The sequence below is a fragment of the Pleurodeles waltl genome, chromosome 1_2 (genome assembly GCF_031143425.1).
Source record: "Pleurodeles waltl isolate 20211129_DDA chromosome 1_2, aPleWal1.hap1.20221129, whole genome shotgun sequence".
Classification (NCBI taxonomy): domain Eukaryota; kingdom Metazoa; phylum Chordata; class Amphibia; order Caudata; family Salamandridae; genus Pleurodeles; species Pleurodeles waltl.
The window spans coordinates 1,325,360,193-1,325,381,646 of NC_090437.1; the positions used below are offsets into that span (position 1 = coordinate 1,325,360,193).

Consider the following 21,454-nt stretch of genomic DNA (forward strand, 5'->3'; position numbering starts at 1 on the left):
TTCCACTTAGACAATGAAGACTCATCAGGTCATGGCTAGTCTTATTGTCCTTCGCTTGGGGGGGGTTGTGTAGGAAAGTACCATCTTGCCTGGCATGTTACCCCTATTTTTTCACTGTATATATGTTGTTTTAGTTGTATGTGTCACTGGGACCCTGGTAACCCAGGGCCCCAGTGCTCAAAAGTGTGCCTGAATGTGTTACCTGTGTAATGACTAACTGTCTCACTGAGGCTCTGCTAATCAGAACCTCAGTGGTTATGCTCTCTCATTTCTTTCCAAATTGTCACTAACAGGCTAGTGACCATTTTTACCAATTTACATTGGCTTACTAGAACACCCTTATAATTCCCTAGTATATGGTACTGAGGTACCCAGGGTATTGGGGTTCCAGGAGATCCCTATGGGCTGCAGCATTTCTCTTGCCACCCATAGGGAGCTCTGACAATTCTTACACAGGCCTGCCACTGCAGCCTGAGTGAAATAACGTCCACGTTATTTCACAGCCATTTTACACTGCACTTAAGTAACTTATAAGTCACCTATATGTCTAACCTTTACCTGGTAAAGGTTAGGTGCAAAGTTACTTAGTGTGAGGGCACCCTGGCACTAGCCAAGGTGCCCCCACATTGTTCAGAGCCAATTCCCTGAACTTTGTGAGTGCGGGGACACCATTACACGCGTGCACTACATATAGGTCACTACCTCACCTCGCTGGGCTGCATTGCTGGGAACCGCGACTTTTGCAGCTACTCTGGCCCCTGTGCACTTCTGGCGGAAATCCTTTGTGCACAGCCAAGCCTGGGTCCACGGCACTCTAACCTGCATTGCACGACTTTCTAAGTTGGTCTCCGGCGACGTGGGACTCCTTTGTGTGACAACGGGTGAGCACTGTTTCACGCATCCTCGTAGTGCCTGTTTCTGGCACTTCTCTGGGTGCTACCTGCTGTTGAGAGGGCTCTTTGTCTTGCTCGACGTCCCCTCTCTCTCCTGGTGCAATTTGCGACCTCCTGGTCCCTCCAGGGCCACAGCAGCATCCAAAAACGCTAACCGCACGATTTGCAGCTAGCAAGGCTTGTTGGCGTTCTTTCAGCGGGAAAACACTTCTGCATGACTCTCCACGGCTAGAGGGATCCGTCCACCAAAGGGGAAGTCTCTAGCCCTTTTCGTTCCTGCAGAAACCTCAGCTTCTTCTGTACAGTAGAAGCTTCTTTGCACCCGCAGCTGGCATTTCCTGGGCATCTGCCCATCTCCGACTTGCTTGTGACATTTGGACTTGGTCCCCTTGTTCCACAGGTACCCTAGATTGGAAATCCACAGTTGTTGCATTGTTGGTTTGTGTCTTTCCTGCATTATTCCTCTAACACGACTTCTTTGTCCTTAGGGGAACTTTAGTGCACTTTGCACTCACTTTTCAGGGTCTTGGGGAGGGTTATTTTTTCTAACTCTCACTATTTTCTAATAGTCCCAGCGACCCTCTACAAAGTCACATAGGTTTGGGGTCCATTCGTGGTTCGCATTCCACTTTTGGAGTATATGGTTTGTGTTGCCCCTATCCCTATGTTTCCCCATTGCATCCTATTGTAACTATACATTGTTTGCACTGTTTTCTAAGACTATACTGCATATTGTTGCTATTGTGTATATATATCTTGTGTATATTTCCTATCCTCTCACTGAGGGTACACTCTAAGATACTTTGGCATATTGTCATAAAAATAAAGTACCTTTATTTTTAGTATAACTGTGTATTGTGTTTTCTTATGATATTGTGCATATGACACTAAGTGGTACTGTAGTAGCTTCACACGTCTCCTAGTTCAGCCTAAGCTGCTCTGCTAAGCTACCATTATCTATCAGCCTAAGCTGCTAGACACCCTATACACTAATAAGGGATAACTGGGCCTGGTGCAAGGTGCAAGTACCCCTTGGTACTCACTACAAGCCAGTCCAGCCTCCTACATTGGTTGTGCAGCGGTGGGATAAGTGCTTTGAGACTGCTTACCACTCTTGTCATTGTACTTTTCATAAGAGAAAAATATACAAAACAAGGTCAGTGTATATACACATAGCCAAAAAGTATTGCATTTCCTCTTTTCACTCTTTTCTAAGTGCTGAAAAGTACTTCTAACTTTCTAAAAAGTTCTAAAAAGTTTTAAAAGTTTTTTTCTCTGTCTTTCTAAAAGCTCTGACAAACTTTTTTATCTTTTTCTATCACTTTAACTCTCTCTAAAAATGTCTGGCACAGGCCAAAATGTTGATCTGTCCAAACTTGCATATGACCACCTTAGCTGGAAAGGAGCAAGGAGTCTCTGTGTAGAGAGAGGTTTGAGTGTAGGCAAGAATCCTTCCTTGGAACTGTTACTTAACATGCTTAGAGAACAGGATAAGGCCAGAAGTGCCCCATCTGTTGAAAAAGTAGATAATGGTTCTCAATCTGATCCAGGGACTCCCCCAGGAAAAGATTCAGGAAAGAAACTTCCTAGCCTGCCCATTACTAGACAGTCTAGCATAGTTGGTAATGATGATGAGCCACACCATATAAATAGTGTTGTCTCACATCATAGCAAAAGCATTTATTCTCACCATACTGGTAGTGATGTTTCTGTTAGCCAAGCTGTTAGGGTGGCTTCTGTAAGGGACAGTTCTCCTTCTGTCCATTCTCACCATACTTCTGTTTCAAGGCATGTCCCTCCCACCCACCCTGATGACAGATTGTTAGAAAGGGAGCTCAATAGATTGAGAGTGGAACAAACCAGACTGAAGCTCAAGAAGCAACAGCTGGATTTGGATAGACAGACTTTAGAAGTAGAGAAGGAGAGACAGAAACTGGGTTTAGAAACCCATGGTGGCAGCAGCAGTATTCCCCATAGTCATCCTGCAAAAGAGCATGATTCCAGGAATCTGCACAAGATAGTTCCCCCTTATAAGGAGGGGGATGACATTAACAAGTGGTTTGCTGCACTTGAGAGGGCCTGTGTTGTACAGGATGTCCCTCAAAGGCAGTGGGCTGCTATCCTGTGGCTATCATTTAGTGGAAAAGGTAGGGATAGGCTCCTTACTGTGAAAGAAAATGATGCTAATAATTTCCAAGTTCTTAAGAATGCACTCTTGGATGGTTATGGCTTAACCACTGAACAATACAGGATAAAGTTCAGAGAGACCAAAAAGGAGTCTTCACAAGACTGGGTTGATTTCATTGACCATTCAGTGAAGGCCTTGGAGGGGTGGTTACATGGCAGTAAAGTTACTGATTATGACAGCCTGTATAACTTGATCCTGAGAGAGCATATTCTTAATAATTGTGTGTCTGATTTGTTGCACCAGTACTTGGTGGACTCCGATCTGACCTCTCCCCAAGAATTGGGAAAGAAGGCAGACAAATGGGTCAGAACAAGGGTGAACAGAAAAGTTCATACAGGGGGTGACAAAGATGGCAACAAAAAGAAGGATGGTAAGTCTTCTGACAAGGGTGGGGACAAATCTAAAAATGAGTCTTCATCAGGCCCACAAAAACACTCTGGTGGGGGTGGTGGGCCCAAATCCTCTTTTAATCAGAACAAGGAAAAGAAACCATGGTGCTATTTATGTAAAATAAAAGGCCATTGGACAACAGATCCCAGTTGTCCAAAGAAAGGCACCAAGCCTCCTACCACTACAACCCCTACTGCTACACCTAGTGTCCCTACTAATAGCAGTGGTGGTGGGAGCAAACCTACTAATAGCCAATCCAAGGGAGTAGCTGGGCTCACTATTGGTAACTTAGTTGGGGTTGGCCTTGTTAGGGAGGCCACAGAGGCTGTGTTAGTCTCTGAGGGGGCTATTGATTTAGCCACCTTAGTTGCTTGTCCCCTTAATATGGATAAGTACAAGCAGCTACCCCTAATAAATGGTGTTGAGGTTCAGGCCTACAGGGGCACTGGTGCCAGTGTGACTATGGTCATAGAGAAACTGGTCCACCCTGAACAACACCTACTTGGTCACCAGTACCAAGTAACCGATGCTCACAACAACACACTTAGCCACCCCATGGCTGTTGTAAATCTCAACTGGGGGGGGTTACTGGTCCAAAGAAAGTTGTGGTAGCTTCAGATTTACCTGTAGACTGTCTATTAGGGAATGATTTGGAGACATCAGCTTGGTCAGATGTGGAGTTGGAGGCCCATGCAGCAATGCTGGGCATCCCAGGGCATATTTTTGCTTTGACAAGGGCTCAGGCCAAAAAGCAAAAAGGACAGGGAAGCTTGGATCCTGGAACAATGGACCAAGTGCTCCCTAAAGCTAGGGCTAGTAGAAGCAAACCACTTCCTACTATCCCTCCCTCTACAGTGGATTCTACTTCTGAGGAAGAAGAATTCCCTCCCTGTGCAGAACCTACACCAGAGGAGCTGGAAGCAAACACTGCTGAGCTTTTGGGTGAAGGGGGGCCTGCCAGAGAGGAGCTGAGTGTGGCACAGCAAACCTGTCCCACATTAGAGGGTCTCAGACAGCAAGCTGTCAAACAGGCTAATGGGGATGTCAGTGACTCTCACAGAGTTTACTGGGAGGACAACCTCTTGTACACTGAGCATAGGGATCCTAAACCTGGAGCTGCCAGGAGATTAGTGATTCCTCAGGAGTACAGAAAGTTCCTCCTAACCCTGGCACGTGACATTCCCTTAGCTGGACACCTGGGTCAAATGAAAACTTGGGACAGATTGGTTCCATTGTTTCATTGGCCTAGGATGTCTGAGGACACAAAGGAATTTTGTAAGTCCTGTGAAACCTGTCAAGCCAGTGGCAAGACAGGTGGCACACCAAAGGCACCCCTTATTCCACTGCCTGTGGTTCCCTTTGAAAGGGTAGGGGTTGACATAGTTGGCCCCCTTGACCCTCCTACTGCTTCAGGCAATAGATTCATCTTAGTGGTAGTGGACCATGCCACAAGATATCCTGAAGCTATTCCTTTAAGGACCACTACAGCACCTGCAGTGGAAAAGGCCCTCCTGGGAATATTTTCCAGGGTGGGCTTCCCAAAGGAAGTAGTATCAGACAGGGGAAGCAATTTCATGTCTGCATACTTAAAGGCCATGTGGAAGGAGTGTGGTGTAACGTACAAGTTCACAACACCCTATCATCCACAAACAAATGGACTGGTGGAGAGATTTAATAAAACTCTCAAAGGCATGATTATGGGTCTCCCTGAAAAACTCCGCAGGAGATGGGATATCCTTCTACCATGCCTCCTTTTTGCCTACAGGGAGGTACCCCAGAAAGGAGTGGGCTTCAGCCCCTTTGAACTTCTTTTTGGACACCCTGTTAGGGGTCCACTCACACTTGTAAAGGAGGGTTGGGAACAACCTTTAAAAGCTCCTAAGCAGGATATTGTGGATTATGTACTTGGCCTCAGATCAAGGATGGCTGAGTACATGAAAAAGGCCAGTAAAAACCTTCAGGCCAGCCAAGAGCTCCAGAAGCAATGGCATGATCAGAAGGCTGTTTTGGTTCAGTACCAACCAGGGCAGAAAGTGTGGGTCTTGGAGCCTGTGGCCCCAAGAGCACTCCAAGATAAATGGAGTGGACCCCACACAATTGTTGAAAAGAAGGGAGAAGTCACCTATTTAGTTGACTTAGGCACTGCCAGGAGTCCCCTTAGGGTGCTCCATGTCAACCGCCTGAAACCCTACTATGACAGGGCTGATCTCACCCTGCTCATGGCAACTGATGAGGGACAGGAAGAAGACAGTGATCCTCTACCTGATCTCTTCTCTTCCACAGAACAAGATGCTCTTGTGGAAGGTGTAGTTTTGGCTGATTGTCTTACTGCTGAGCAGAAAGACAATTGCATAAACCTCCTAGATCAATTCTCTGAACTCTTCTCTACTGTGCCAGGTACCACTTCTTGGTGTGAGCACACTATAGATACTGGAGACAGCCTGCCTGTCAAAAGTAAGATCTATAGGCAGCCTGACCATGTCAGGGACTGCATAAAGCAAGAGGTCCAGAAAATGTTAGAACTAGGAGTGGTTGAGCACTCTGACAGTCCATGGGCTTCTCCTGTGGTACTGGTACCAAAACCCCATTCCAAAGATGGAAAGAAGGAAATGCGGTTTTGTGTAGACTATAGAGGTCTCAACTTGGTAACCAAAAATGATGCTCACCCTATACCCAGGGCAGTTGAGCTCATAGATACACTGGCATCTGCCAAGTATCTAAGCACTTTTGATTTGACTGCAGGGTATTGGCAGATCAAATTGTCAGAAGATGCTAAACCTAAGACTGCATTTTCTACCATTGGAGGACATTACCAGTTTACTGTAATGCCTTTTGGTTTGAAAAATGCACCTGCCACTTTTCAGAGGTTGGTGAACACAGTCCTGCAAGGGCTGGAAGCTTTCAGTGCAGCATATTTGGACGATATAGCTGTCTTTAGCTCCAGCTGGGATGATCACCTGGTCCACCTATGGAAAGTTTTGGAGGCCCTGCAAAAGGCAGGCCTCACTATCAAGGCTTCAAAGTGCCAGATAGGGCAGGGTAAGGTGGTTTATCTGGGACACCTTGTTGGTGGGGAACAGATTGCACCACTTCAGGGGAAAATCCAAACAATTATTGATTGGGTTCCCCCTACCACTCAGACTCAGGTGAGAGCCTTCCTAGGCCTCACTGGGTATTACAGGAGGTTCATTAAGAACTATGGCTCCATTGCAGCCCCTCTTAATGACCTCACATCCAAGAAAATGCCTAAAAAGGTATTATGGACAGCAAACTGTCAGAAAGCTTTTGAGGAGCTGAAGCAGGCCATGTGCTCTGCACCTGTCCTGAAAAGCCCTTGTTAATCTAAAAAATTCTATGTCCAAACTGATGCATCTGAATTAGGAGTAGGGGCAGTCCTATCACAACTTAATTCTGAGGGCCAGGATCAACCTGTTGCTTTTATTAGTAGGAGGTTGACCCCTAGAGAAAAGCGTTGGTCTGCCATTGAGAGGGAGGCCTTTGCTGTGGTCTGGGCTCTGAAGAAGTTGAGGCCATACCTGTTTGGCACTCACTTCATTGTTCAGACAGACCACAAACCTCTACTTTGGCTAAAACAAATGAAAGGTGAAAATCCAAAATTGTTGAGGTGGTCCATATCCCTACAGGGAATGGACTATACAGTGGAACATAGACCTGGGAGTAGCCACTCCAATGCAGATATTTCCACTTAGACAATGAAGACTCATCAGGTCATGGCTAGTCTTATTGTCCTTCGCTTGGGGGGGGTTGTGTAGGAAAGTACCATCTTGCCTGGCATGTTACCCCCATTTTTTCACTGTATATATGTTGTTTTAGTTGTATGTGTCACTGGGACCCTGGTAACCCAGGGCCCCAGTGCTCATAAGTGTGCCTGAATGTGTTACCTGTGTAATGACTAACTGTCTCACTGAGGCTCTGCTAATCAGAACCTCAGTGGTTATGCTCTCTCATTTCTTTCCAAATTGTCACTAACAGGCTAGTGACCATTTTTACCAATTTACATTGGCTTACTGGAACACCCTTATAATTCCCTAGTATATGGTACTGAGGTACCCAGGGTATTGGGGTTCCAGGAGATCCCTATGGGCTGCAGCATTTCTTTTGCCACCCATAGGGAGCTCTGACAATTCTTACACTGGCCTGCCACTGCAGCCTGAGTGAAATAACGTCCACGTTATTTCACAGCCATTTTACACTGCACTTAAGTAACTTATAAGTCACTTATATGTCTAACCTTTACCTGGTAAAGGTTAGGTGCAAAGTTACTTAGTGTGAGGGCACCCTGGCACTAGCCAAGGTGCCCCCACATTGTTCAGAGCCAATTCCCTGAACTTTGTGAGTGCGGGGACACCATTACACGCGTGCACTACATATAGTCACTACCTATATGTAGCTTCACAATGGTAACTCCGAATATGGCCATGTCACATGTCTATGATCATGGAATTGCCCCCTCTATACCATCCTGGCATAGTTGGCACAATCCCATGATCCCAGTGGTCTGTAGCACAGACCCTGGTACTGCCAAACTGCCCTTCCTGGGGTTTCACTGCAGCTGCTGCCAACCCCTCAGACAGGCATCTGCCCTCCTGGGGTCCAGCCAGGCCTGGCCCAGGATGGCAGAACAAAGGACTTCCTCTGAGAGAGGGTGTTACACCCTCTCCCTTTGGAAAATGGTGTGAAGGCAGGGGAGGAGTAGCCTCCCCCAGCCTCTGGAAATGCTTTCTTGGGCACAGATGTGCCCAATTCTGCATAAGCCAGTCTACACCGGTTCAGGGGACCCCTTAGCCCTGCTCTGGCGCGAAACTGGACAAAGGAAAGGGGAGTGACCACTCCCCTGACCTGCACCTCCCCTGGGAGGTGTCCAGAGCTCCTCCAGTGTGCTCCAGACCTCTGCCATCTTGGAAACAGAGGTGCTGCTGGCACACTGGACTGCTCTGAGTGGCCAGTGCCACCAGGTGACGTCAGAGACTCCTTCTGATAGGCTCCTTCAGGTGTTAGTAGCCTATCCTCTCTCCTAGGTAGCCAAACCCTCTTTTCTGGCTATTTAGGGTCTCTGTCTCTGGGGAAACTTTAGATAACAAATGCAAGAGCTCATCCGAGTTCCTCTGCATCTCTCTCTTCACCTTCTGCCAAGGAATCGACTGCTGACCGCGCTGGAAGCCTGCAAACCTGCAACATAGTAGCAAAGACGACTACTGCAACTCTGTAACGCTGATCCTGCCGCCTTCTCGACTGTTTTCCTGCTTGTGCATGCTGTGGGGGTGGTCTGCCACCTCTCTGCACCAGAAGCTCCGAAGAAATCTCCGTGGGTCGACGGAATCTTCCCCCTGCAACCGCAGGCACCAAAAAGCTGCATTACCGGTCCCTTGGGTCTCCTCTCAGCACGACGAGCGAGGTCCCTCGAATCCAGCGACTCTGTCCAAGTGACCCCCACAGTCCAGTGACTCTTCAGTCCAAGTTTGGTGGAGGTAAGTCCTTGCCTCACCTCGCTGGGCTGCACTGCTGGGAACCGCGACTTTTGCAGCTACTCCGGCCCCTGTGCACTTCTGGCGGAAATCCTTTGTGCACCGCCAAGCCTGGGTCCATGGCACTCTAACCTGCATTGCATGACTTTCTAAGTTGGTCTCCGGCGACGTGGGACTCCTTTGTGCGACTTCGGGTGAGCACCATTTCATGCATCCTTGTAGTGCCTGTTTCTGGCACTTCTCCGGGCGCTACCTGCTGCTGAGAGGGCTCCTTGTCTTGCTCGACGTCCCCTCTCTCTCCTGGTCCAATTTGCGACCTCCTGGTCCCTCCAGGGCCACAGCAGCATCCAAAAACGCTAACCGCATGATTTGCAGTTAGCAAGGCTTGTTGGCGTTCTCTTGGTGGGAAAACACTTCTGCACGACTCTCCACGGCGGGAGGGATCCGTCCACCAAAGGGGAAGTCTCTAGCCCTTTTCGTTCCTGCAGAAACCTCAGCTTCTTCTGTCCAGTAGAAGCTTCTTTGCACCCGCAACTGGCATTTCCTGGGCATCTGCCCATCTCCGACTTGCTTGTGACTTTTGGACTTGGTCCCCTTGTTCCACAGGTACCCTAGATTGGAAATCCACAGTTGTTGCATTGTTGGTTTGTGTCTTTCCTGCATTATTCCTCTAACACGACTTCTTTGTCCTTAGGGGAACTTTAGTGCACTTTGCACTCACTTTTCAGGGTCTTGGGGAGGGTTATTTTTTCTAACTCTCACTATTTTCTAATAGTCCCAGCGACCCTCTACAAGGTCACATAGGTTTGGGGTCCATTCGTGGTTCGCATTCCACTTTTGGAGTATACGGTTTGTGTTGCCCCTATCCCTATGTTTCCCCATTGCATCCTTTTGTAACTATACATTGTTTGCACTGTTTTCTAAGACTATACTGCATATTTTTGCTATTGTGTATATATATCTTGTGTATATTTCCTATCCTCTCACTGAGGGTACACTCTAAGATACTTTGGCATATTGTCATAAAAATAAAGTACCTTTATTTTTAGTATAACTGTGTATTGTGTTTTCTTATGATATTGTGCATATGACACTAAGTGGTACTGTAGTAGCTTCACACGTCTCCTAGTTCAGCCTAAGCTGCTCTGCTAAGCTACCATTATCTATCAGCCTAAGCTGCTAGACACCCTATACACTAATAAGGGATAACTGGGCCTGGTGCAAGGTGCAAGTACCCCTTGGTACTCACTACAAGCCAGTCCAGCCTCCTACAATTGTGTTAGAATGTTCTAGTAGTACTAACAGTATTTCACTGCCCTCCCATGCAAAATGAGGTCAAGCTCAATTTACTCTAAAAATGGTAACTTTCCAGAGCAAAATAACTTGTGTGCTTGAAAGTAAATACCCTTTCAAGGCCTTGAATCAATTTGCATTGCTTAGTGGTTGTACAAAGTCTTCATAATTCTGCTTTTATATCATCAGTACAAGTAAACCATTTCAAAGTGTCACATTAATAATTACATCAATTTACCTAAAATAACATAACCGCTTGAAATGACTGGCTGTAAGTCAGTCAACTTAGGGAAAGAAATATTGTCTGGTATAAGTATTGTGACCTGAATATCATTTGCAAAAGCTTTGCTTCATGGAATAGATTTTCTGTTATTAACTCCAGTTGAGCAATATTTTTGTGAACAACATTTAGGACACAAGTGCTTTCTCTAGGTATATTTAGACCATTATATTCTGGTACCATCCCAACTGACCTTCAAAAAACTTTTGCCTGCTGCCCGGCACTGCTCATGATATTGTAGGTAGGTGAGGGCCTTCCACTGCCCATCTCTCTTCACAGCCATGGCTGGTCGGTTGCCATAGCGCTGGACCGTGTCCTGAAACATCTGCACAACGGTGACTGGCGGCTCTGAGGCTGGTCCTGTCTCTTCCATGCGCAGCATCACTGCCCCATCCCTCACGGTTGTCCAGAGACAGTCAGCTGGAGCCAGGGTCAGCCCAGCAGGGCTTTTCTTCTTTTCAAGGACAACTGGAGAGTTGTTTCCTATTTGAGAAATGAACAGGTAGCTCATTTCAACATTTCCTCTGCTCCGATCTGACTATGGGGCCAATTTACTGAATTTTACAGCAAACTTGTTACACTTATTACATGTCACATTTTATGCTGTCACTGAACTTCAAACAGTTGTTTGCAAACAAGAATGATGACTCACTTGAAAAGTCAATTAATGCATAAATAAATATAGGCATATAACACAAGTCTGGCAAAGCAGTATTCTCAGGTGGAATACTGCTCCATTGGATTGGCCATGTGCTTCCAGGTTTCCTAGGTGTAGAAATACTGGGTCCAATTATACCAACTAGAAAATCCAGCAGGTAATCACACAAGGATGGGGCAGTAGGGCTGGTGCAAGGTGTGGCCTGTTGAATTAAATTTCAATTTTTGTAGGAGCTCAATGGAAAAGTTAATGTTTCTTTTCTTAATTTATTACTGAGGTCCAACTACCTATCTGACCTCCTGGTTAGTGTTTGTTACCCTCCCAGTGCAGCTCCTCCTGCTTCTAATGCTTCCTCTGCTCTTGATGAATTGAAAGCCTGTCTGACTCTCAGTTCGAGGCCTTCTTCCACCTGCAGGTTCCTGTCTGTGCCTCAACCCTGGTGACCTAGTGGCCATCTGTAAGTAAGTCTCTCTCTCTCTTTCTTTAATCCTGCCTTTCTTTGTTTTTTTTCTCTGTCTCATTTTCTTTTTTCCCTCTTCTCCATCCTGTGTTCTCCCTGCACCGCTGCTGTCCGTGCCTCCCCGCTCTGTTCCATCCTCACGAATCGCTTGTCCCAGTGCAGTTCCTCCTGCTGCTGCGGCCTCTGCTTTGGGTGAACTGAGAGCCTGTCTGACTCTTAGTTCAAGGTCCTCCTCCACCCGTATTCTCCTGCCTGCACCTCATCCCTTGTGGCTTAGTGGCCATCTGCAAGTAAGTATACTCTGTCTCTCTCTGTCTCTCTTTACTCCTGCATTTTACTTCTGCCTTTTGTCTTTTTTATTTTTCTGTCTCTTTTTCTTTTTCCCACTTCCCTCTCCTGCCTCCTGTGTGCTCCCTGTGCCACTGCTGCCCCTGTGGCTCCACCCCCTCCCTTCTGCAAAGACCTTTCCCTGCCTCTTAGCTGACAGACCCCCGCCTCCTTCCCCTTATTAATGGTGGCTATGCCGCTGGCGCAGCGAAGGCACACTAAAGGCAAGCCCGTCTATGCTTATCCGTGCCTGGACAACGCCCAGCGCCACAACGCTGGTTCTTGCCCGTCCGCCTGTTCAATGCCAGCACTCTACGTGCCGTCAACCCGGGAACATCACCAGCCTGCCACCATGCTGACCCATGTACCTTTTTTTTGCAGAGCGGCTCCAGCACCCTCCAAGGACCACCCCATGATCTTGCACCAAGCACAGACAGCCACCTCAAGTGCATTCTCCTCAACACACGCTCCCTTGTCAAACATGCAGTAGAAGTCTGGTACCTCCTCGACTCAACAGCCCCAGATTTTGCCTTCTTCAAGGAGACTTGAATCACTCCCACCACTGCCCCAGAAATCGCCACGGCCATCCTGAACAACTACAAAATCATCCACAAGGACAAAGCCAACCAGCCTGGAGGAGGCATTGCCAAAATCTACAAGAACAAGCTCCGCCTGACTACCATCATCAAGTCGCAGTCTCAGTTAACGCACAAGCACCTACACTTCCAGATCCAGACCAACCCAAACTCCTCCCTGCATGGCACCCTCATCTACAGGCCATCCAGACCCCAACACCAGTTCTGCAAAGACATTGCGGACCTCATCACCCCCGAAGCTCCCACCTTCTCTGACTACATCCTACTCGGTGGCCTCAATTTCCACCTTGATACCCTCGATGACCTCAACACCACAAAACTCCTGGACAATCTCACAACTCTCACCCTCAAACAACTTGTCAACATCCCCACCCACGTAGCCGGACACATTCTCGACCCCTTCTTTTCAGCAGGGGACAACATCAAAGTCTCCCACACCTCTGAACACCATTGGACTGACCATAAGTGCATCCACTTCACCTACAAAAAGAACACCGCACACCACCACATCTCCCGTTCCCCCGGCAGACGCTGGGGCAAAGTTACAGAAGCACAGCTCACCAACTCTCTCAACCACTCACTCCCAACAGACGCAAAGGATGCTAATGAAGCTGCAAGCAACCTACATCGCTGTCTCTCAGACTGCACCCCCAATGTAGCCCGATAAGGAAATCAACAGGGAATCATCAGAGCAAAACTCCCAAGTGGTTTATGCCTTCAACTGAGCAGTGCGCCTTCATTCAGCAGCTTGAGACCTTATGAGTGATTAACCCCGCTTTACAAATCCATGATTGATTTATTAATCGAAATTTACGTGTCTGTACAAAATGGCTTTTGTAACTTGCTGAGTTCAGGTATAATTTAAGGGTGATGCCATGCCAAATATTTAATGGCACAAAAAGAAAATATTTACTATCTGCCTTTCTAAATCATACATTTTAAAATATTCCTTCCCTATTGCAAAAAGAAAATAAGTAAATATTCAAAAGCCACTGCAACATGTGAACAAACATTTCTAGTTGAGTCAAAACAAACAAGCTAAAGTGAAAGAAAATTATTTTTTGAGGCAGACAAGACAAAACGAGCTCTGATTTCTCCTTGTTTTTTTAAACACCCACTCCACAAGTATAAAGCCAATTATTGACACCATAGGCAGATATCCTGTATTATTGCCAAACAGACTACCTGCACTCGTAAAAATGGTATTTCTTTTAGTGTTTCGATGTTTGAACCTCCACTCTTTCTACGTGCATCATATTATGTTATTTTTGGCATGCTGCTTTATGATGTTTTGTAATGTTAGTGTAGCAGCCTTAGAACTGCAGTATTTGTGGGTGGATCTGTTTGAGGTACATGCAACATATGAAATAGGCAATGACTACAATAATATACCATGCTTGCTAGGAGTCATCTCCTGGACCTCTGTAGTGACTGACTCGCTGGGTAAAATTCACAAAGCCATTTACAAGTATCATTCAGCTGTACTCTTTCAAGTACTGTTAAATGCTTTTTCCTGTTGCAGTGTATTTATTTATGCTTGATCCAGCAGCTGCATTTTGCTGTCAGTCTTCTCTTTTCCTTAAAGGCAGTGTCACCCATATTTTAATTGTGTTTTAACACCTCCAGCTCCAAGATGGGTGTTTCACATCTTGCAGTGCTAAATTAAAATAAAAAAAATAGTGACTGTGTCATGCCTTATGCTTGTTTATGTGTGATGATGCAGGCCCACAAATACGTCATCATGCCTGGGGCACCAAAGCGTCACGTCTCAGTGGGTGCATACTTGCATATGAGTGATAACACATCATCACACTTTCTTAGGTTGAGCTTAAGGATTCGACCTCGTGTATGCTTTTAATATACTTCTTATGGCGTAAAGTGATTTAATTTGTTGGTTGCAGTGTTCTTTAAAAATACTTACTTGCTAGTGATCAGTTCTGCCTTTTTCTGTCTCCTTTTTTTCTGTCTCAGAGCAGTGACCAACTACTGTATTGTTCCAGTTTTGTTTCTTTATCTGTTTCTGTGATGGACTATTTTTGTTATTTCTTTTTGTGCTCCCCTTTCACTGTGGGTGTTTTCGGCTGTAGCGGCCTGCGTTTTATGGCAGCATTCCATTCCTACAAAACACACCTGAGGGGTGAGAGGAAAATACCCTTGTCCATCCTCCCCATCAATGAACAACTCATACACAGACGACAAGGAATAAAAGTTGAGACCCCAAACATGGTCCCAACGGCTACAGATGCAACATATTAGTTTTGGGAAAACTGCCCTCGTAAGGAATGGAGCAAAAGGAAGGGGAAACAAATAACAAACCCCCTGTATAGGATTAACAGAAAATGAACAAAAGGTGGTGAGATGGGGACATAATCACCCCTATACCCAAAATAGCCATTCAAAGGTCATAGCCATTAAAGGTCAACATGTTTCGGCCGTTTCCGTTACCCCTAAGGGTTGTGTAGTTACGGTTGGCTGATGGGTGGCACCGGTCCCTTGACGAGTGTGTGACTACAGGGAGGGGCTCCCACCAAACTCTAGTTTTGGTAATTGACTATGATAACTCGGCAATCCTGAGTGTGTGTACTAAGAGACAGAGGCACAAGTGAACCCAAAGGCATGTTTGGCCACAATTTGAATACACTACAGGTAGGGTAGGAAACATGAATTGAGGGGGATCGATGGTCCTGACCCTTAGGAGCGACGGAAACGGCCAAAACATGTTGACCTTTGAATGGCTATGACCTGTGAATGGCTATTTGGGGTGCAGGGGTGTAGGGGTGATTATGTCCCCATCTCACCACCTTTTATTAATTTTCTTTTAATCTTATCTGGTGAACCTTGGAATAAAGATTGATTATGGTATCACCTGAGATAGATTTAACCATTTGAACGAGGTGTTCTGTGCGTGTTTGATCCCTGTTTGGTGTTTGTTATTTGTTATTTGTTTACCCTCCCTTTTGCTCCATTCCTTACATTGGCTAGCGTGGGAATGTATTAGCATCGTCTTATGATGAAGCATGACACTACTAGTGGGTGAGGGTAGTTTTCACAAAAACTAATATGTTGCATTCTACTCCTCCCATCTCCCTGTCGTTGTTTACCTCTGGCTCCTAAAATAAGCTTATTTTACAAAAGAAACACCCGGTCATTTAGCTCACTGCTCACGAAAGCCACAAAATGACCTTTCTGGTAAAATGTAGCTAAACCTAGATGCAATGATGTGAAACTTGCTTAGCCTTGCATCACATCTTGAGTCTCTCTGTCCAGGGACCCTCCCTGCCAGCAGTCAGGACATCCCACAGGGAGCATTACTTATCTCCTTTATTGGGGCCATAAATCTCCTCAGGCTGCTATGCTCCTTAAAAAATGAGTCAAGAATGCTTGCAAGACTTTTGATTCTGTTAAAATAAAAATAAAAATACTTTTCCAGACTTATTTTCCAATTTCTATTCAGACACTTACACAACGTGAGGTAGTGCAGTCATCTTCTCATCTCTTCTCAAGGGCTTGTGATTTCTGATGTCAGTAGCCGCCAGTGACCACCAAAACATTGTAGGAAAAGAGGTTTTATGAGACAGAGTTCTCCAATTTATGTGGCAAGAAAAATCCAGTTCTGAATTTATCATGCCAATAACTCTAACTCAAGAAAATGTAAGACCTATTGCATTGCAGAAGCTTGTTTTTCTTTACTGATGAATAGTTTACCAGCTAATTCATGGGGGTGTAGGAAGTGCTTAATTTGAGCCAGTGGGTACTAGTGGCAGTGGAGTAACAAAGCCTCTGCAGCCCCTGTGGTGTGAGAGGGCCCTGAGCTCCAGGGGGCCCCCTGATCACTTTACACTGTGCACGTGCAACAGGACCCTGATTGGGTCCAGCGGGGAGGAAGCCCGCTACATGTACTTTTCAGGGGAGCCCCCTTAAGTTTTGTTACACCACTGGCTTGTGGGGGATTGCAGCACTTGTTTTTGGGGGCCAGCACTACTAGCAAACAACATATATGGAAAAGACAGAGGAAGAGAAAAATGAAAAAACGTCACAAAGGGAGAAAGCAAAAAGCTGCAAGAGTGAGCTGAAGGGACAGGAAGTGGCTGTAAATAGATTAAAGAGGCCTGGGATGATTTTAGGATTATGCTGCCTCAGTATTCTGTGCTGCACATTTAACTGCAGCAGCCGAGTTTGAGAGGAAAGCTTTGGGCACCGGCACGTCTTTATTTTCAAATTAACCATTGAGTGTAGGGACTGTTTATTAGTAAGGGCACCAATTGGTAGACACACAAACTGCAGGCACACTGCAGAAGGCAGGGAGGCCTTTATTATAGAAAGCACATCTTGATGAGTTGCAGCTAGGCGCCTCAGGGAGTTAGCAGCCTTTAGATCTAGCTGAGCCCAAGGGTTTTTTTTACGTCAAGCTGTCGAGCCCCTGTGGTCCGAGGCTGCAATTTTGCAAATGAAAAGGTGCATTGCAAATGTGATTTGCATTTCTTTTCACGCCACTCACCCTGGCTGCAAGGGGCCCTGGTTTGGTTCTTGTTCTTTACGGGACCAGCAGCTTGAGATGGCACAAGATGGGGCTGTCTCCAAGACCAGGCCCTGCGGTTCCTCCCAAACACTGCATGAGGCTGCTCCATCTTTCAGGCAATTCAGAATGTTGTAAAAAACACCAGAAATTCGAACAACAATTACTGTTTCTGGAGCATTATAGAGTAAACAGTTTTCACTGACTTCTTTACACTGAAAGTTATTTTTTTCTCATTCCCATTCCTCCTTTTTTTTAAATTGAGTTGACAATTTGATGCTCATTGAAATACAGTGCATTTTCACACCTTATGTAGTAATTCGGGCAGTGGTACTCTCTAAACTGCTTCTTCATTCTTTGAATACCAAAGCTATGTGCCGCAGATGCCCTAAAACACCTTTGGGAGTCATGCCTCTGAGGGATTTCCTCTGGACCAGCACAGCATACCCAGAGTTCTCAAGTTTCTGGGTTCATGTAGGTGAATAGATCAACTCCTCGAGTTTTCTTCTTCTCATTCGGTGATTTATATTTCTTTGCCTCACATTATAAAACAAGGACTCCAAGTCCCAGAATGCAAAGGAAAAACCTTTAATACATCATCTACTCCCAAATGGACCTGAACGTCGTAAAGGTATGTCAGACACTTTGTAATTGTATTGTGTTGTAATAGTATTTATATAGCGTTTACTACCTCTGACGAGGCGCTGAATCGCTTTTCAGTGAGTAGCACGCTACTCCAGAACCCAAAAAGAATTAGTGGTGGATTAGTATAGGGAAATATGAGTACAGTTTTAGTATTATTATGAGTTAATTTGAGCCGCGGATATGAGAGTTTGTTAGTTTGATTGACTGGAGTAATGGAGGGGTGGAGGAGGGAAGAATCCAGAAGTGTTAATTGGGAGTTTATAGTAATAGGATTTAGGTTTGGGATGAGTAGAGCGGGGATGGAGGAAGGAAGAGTCTGTGGAAAGGGTTAGGGAGATCATAGTAGCAGGGTGACATAAATGAGGGAGAAGGTAGTAGGTTTATTTGGGAGATCATGGTAGTAAAGTGAGGTTTGTTGAGTTAGATGTGGAAGCGGAGGGAAGAGCTTAGGCAGAGTAATTTAGGAGATGAAAGTAGTATAATGGATTTGGGATGAGTCAGAGTGGGAATGGAGGATAGATTGATAGCAACGTGACATATAGTGATGGGTAGATAAGTGTAATATAAGATGAGAGCAGGGATTCATAAGTATCTAGTATAACAACTTATCTAGGAGTTATCCAATGACCTTTGAACATGTTAAGCATACAATAAAATACATACACACACATATATATATATATATATATATATATATATATATATATATATATATATATACATACACACATACCTACACACATGAATACACACACATATGCACACATATATGTAGATACACATACATATTTAAACCATGAGTAAATATACTTAGTTAAACAGGGAAGTCACCATGGAACAGACTAGTCTTGGGAGAGGAAATAACCAGAGAATTGTAAAGGTGAAGCAGGTCAGAGGGCAACTGGGACAGTGACTGTAGCTTAGCCATCAGACCCGGCATTCCTCCCTGAGCGACCATCATTGAAAATGTAGTACTGCGTGTGCGTGTGTTTAGGGTCGAGACTGCGAGTGCATGCGCTAGCGCATGCATCTCACTTGCGAGACTCTGTTGCGTTCAGGACAGGGCTTGGGGCCCGTCTGTCGGTCACCATTTGTTGGTTTGAGTGACACTCTTTCTTCTTTACAGCCCAGTAATTCGTCAAAGCACGCCTGGCATCATTTACGTTCCTCTGTGTGGAGCAGGTATCAAGCACTAATTGATGCAACTTAATGAATGCCCTGCTCCAGACCTGTTTGATGTACTATTTTGTTCTTTTTAACTTCCAGTGTCCCTCAAACACAAGGCTTGTGACTGGCAAAAAAGTGCCCAGCAGGACAAACAAAATTGCAAAGTTTTACTTTTTAAAACAAACGTTATTTACCATGTCCTCTTTTCTGAGTTTCCTCTTATGTTTTCGTTTGTGTTTGCACGTGGGCGCTGTTGGCAAAACATGACAATTAACTTGTTGGAAATATGCAAGACCTATTGCAAATGCTTGCGATTACTTTGCAGTAGGAGGCCCGGCAGGATCCGCCCGTCTGCAGAAAGTTCTCCTGTTCGCGGCGTTTTTGCTGGCATCAAAAAGGGGCAAAGTATTTGGCACAGACGAGGCAGCTGGCATAATCCATCACACACTATTCTCTGGGTTCATAACGCGTCTGAGTTGCCCTCATTTGACTCTGCTTGCAGCCAGGAGCACCGCCCCCGAATTAGTGCGAGGCAGCGTGTGAACAGGCAGGTCCGACCAGCCCTACTGCACCAGCCATCAGTACCCACAATGCAACGCCTTCACCTCCTTGGCAGCTGAGAGGTGTGATGAAAGCACACCGGTGCCCTGCTTCTTGCAGTGTCTGTTCACAGGCCGCAGCACAGCCAGGGTCTGTCCGGCTTACCCTTGTCATCAGTCAATAACTGGATCTCAGACTCCGGCGTCTTCTCTCAGGACGTGGTCCATCTCGGTGCCAGCATCAGCTCAGGGTTTTACGTGTGGAGGGTGCCGCCAATGCTCAGGACGAGCAGTATTAACAAGCATTGGCAGTGCTAACAGGCCTGCATGAAAAATGTGTCTCTTTAGTCACTGGCAGGGCGGCTCTAGGGAGATAGTTCTGGTGCCACCGCCCTGGGGTGCTGGCTTTGGGTGCGGCGCCATGTTTGCAAGTTTATTATGATTTGAAAAGCACCTGCTGCAGCATGCCTTGCCTCCAGCAATTTTCAGGCAGCAATAAACATGTCACGCTAACTCTGGTGATTAATGTACTGCCTGGAGAGAGATCACAGTTTGAGGGGCACTGTTACCAGGTGGTAGCGAGGCAATCCGTGGCGTAGGTGGTCATTGGGAGGGCACTTACGCAGGGTGCCACCAACCCAAAGCCCAGCCCTTGTCACTGGTGAGTTTAAACACTCAAAAGTCATCGTACATTGACTTGTAATCATGCATCCATTCATCCACCCAGTGACTCATGCTTACATTCACCCACTTTCACAAAGACAATGAAACACACAAACTCAACAGCTGATGCACACTAAATAAAAAGAAGCAAAATAGAAACAAAAACATACTGAGACCTAAACCCAGTGGGCATAGGATTGCACTAACATATAAAACTAAACACAGCAGTGCGTCCCCCTTTACAGTGGTGCTGTGCATGGTGTATAGTGCTTAGAACCAGCACCTTGGATGGTTACGCTACAGCCACTACCATTTCGTGACCGTTGACAAGTTCAGAGGCTCCAAATGAGCCACAAGTGTCCCGTTAGCACTGTCTGTAACAGGAGGATGCTCTACAAATTAATATTAAAAGAGAAGGGAAGAAACGAAAGAGGACCTGTAAAGGGAGGAAACAGAAATCTAGAAGTCTGGCCCATCAGCCCTGGCAATGAAAGACACTTTCAGGCAAACGTCCACCTGTGATCAGACAAGCCCTGTCACTCACAGTGCAGAAGAGCCAATGCTTAAAGTGAGCTGACCCACTGACCCAAGCTGTCATGGATGGAAGAGAGCAACAATGATAAACATGAAGACCTATGGCCATAGAAGGCTGGCCAAAGCCCCTCTATCCACGTATGTATACATAAACACAGAAGCACACACACATACATATTTATATATATATACACACAGGCAAATACACCCACACACATGCATATATTACAAGATTGTGTCAGAGATTCCAGCAAGAATATTGTTAACCCTATGGTTTGTCAAAAAGAGTAATCAACACCAACATGCTTACCTACAAATGTAATATGTGAGATTCTGTGTAACAGGACACATGTCTTCAGGATTTAACACAGAGTATTTACAATCCATCACTACAGATCTATGTGCTCAAACAAACAAATGCATTTCAAAATAAATAGAAGAGGCCTAATGACTTTGCTGTAACTTTTCATAATAAACAGATCAGACCTGTAGTTTCTGAAACAACTTTTCCCAATAAACAAATCACAACTACAGTCTTTCACCATAACAAACTCAGACATACTGTATTACGGATAGGCTTTTCCACAAGGCAACCATTTACGTTTTTCCATTTATATATGATATTACAAATATTCTCAGTGTTACAGTTGTCTTAACTACATAAAATAACTAGTGCATGCATCTCTCTTGCAGGTCTCTGTTGTGTTCAGCACAGGGCTTAGAGCCCACCTCTCACACACCATTTGTTGGTTTGCGTGGCACTCTTCTTTACAGCCTTGTAATTTGTCAAGGCATGCCTGGTATAATTTCCCTTCTTTT

General features: G+C 45.6%; 1 protein-coding gene across 1 annotated transcript in view; it reads right to left on the minus strand.

The window, feature by feature from the left end:
• LOC138257110 (long-chain-fatty-acid--CoA ligase ACSBG2-like) overlaps positions 1–21,454 on the minus strand; it is a 293,313-nt gene that overhangs the window by 219,443 nt on the left and 52,416 nt on the right. The window contains exon 2 of the mRNA XM_069205886.1: positions 10,724–11,013. Within this exon, the coding sequence (XP_069061987.1) occupies positions 10,724–11,013 (290 nt within the window). The remainder of the gene's footprint in view (positions 1–10,723; positions 11,014–21,454) is intronic.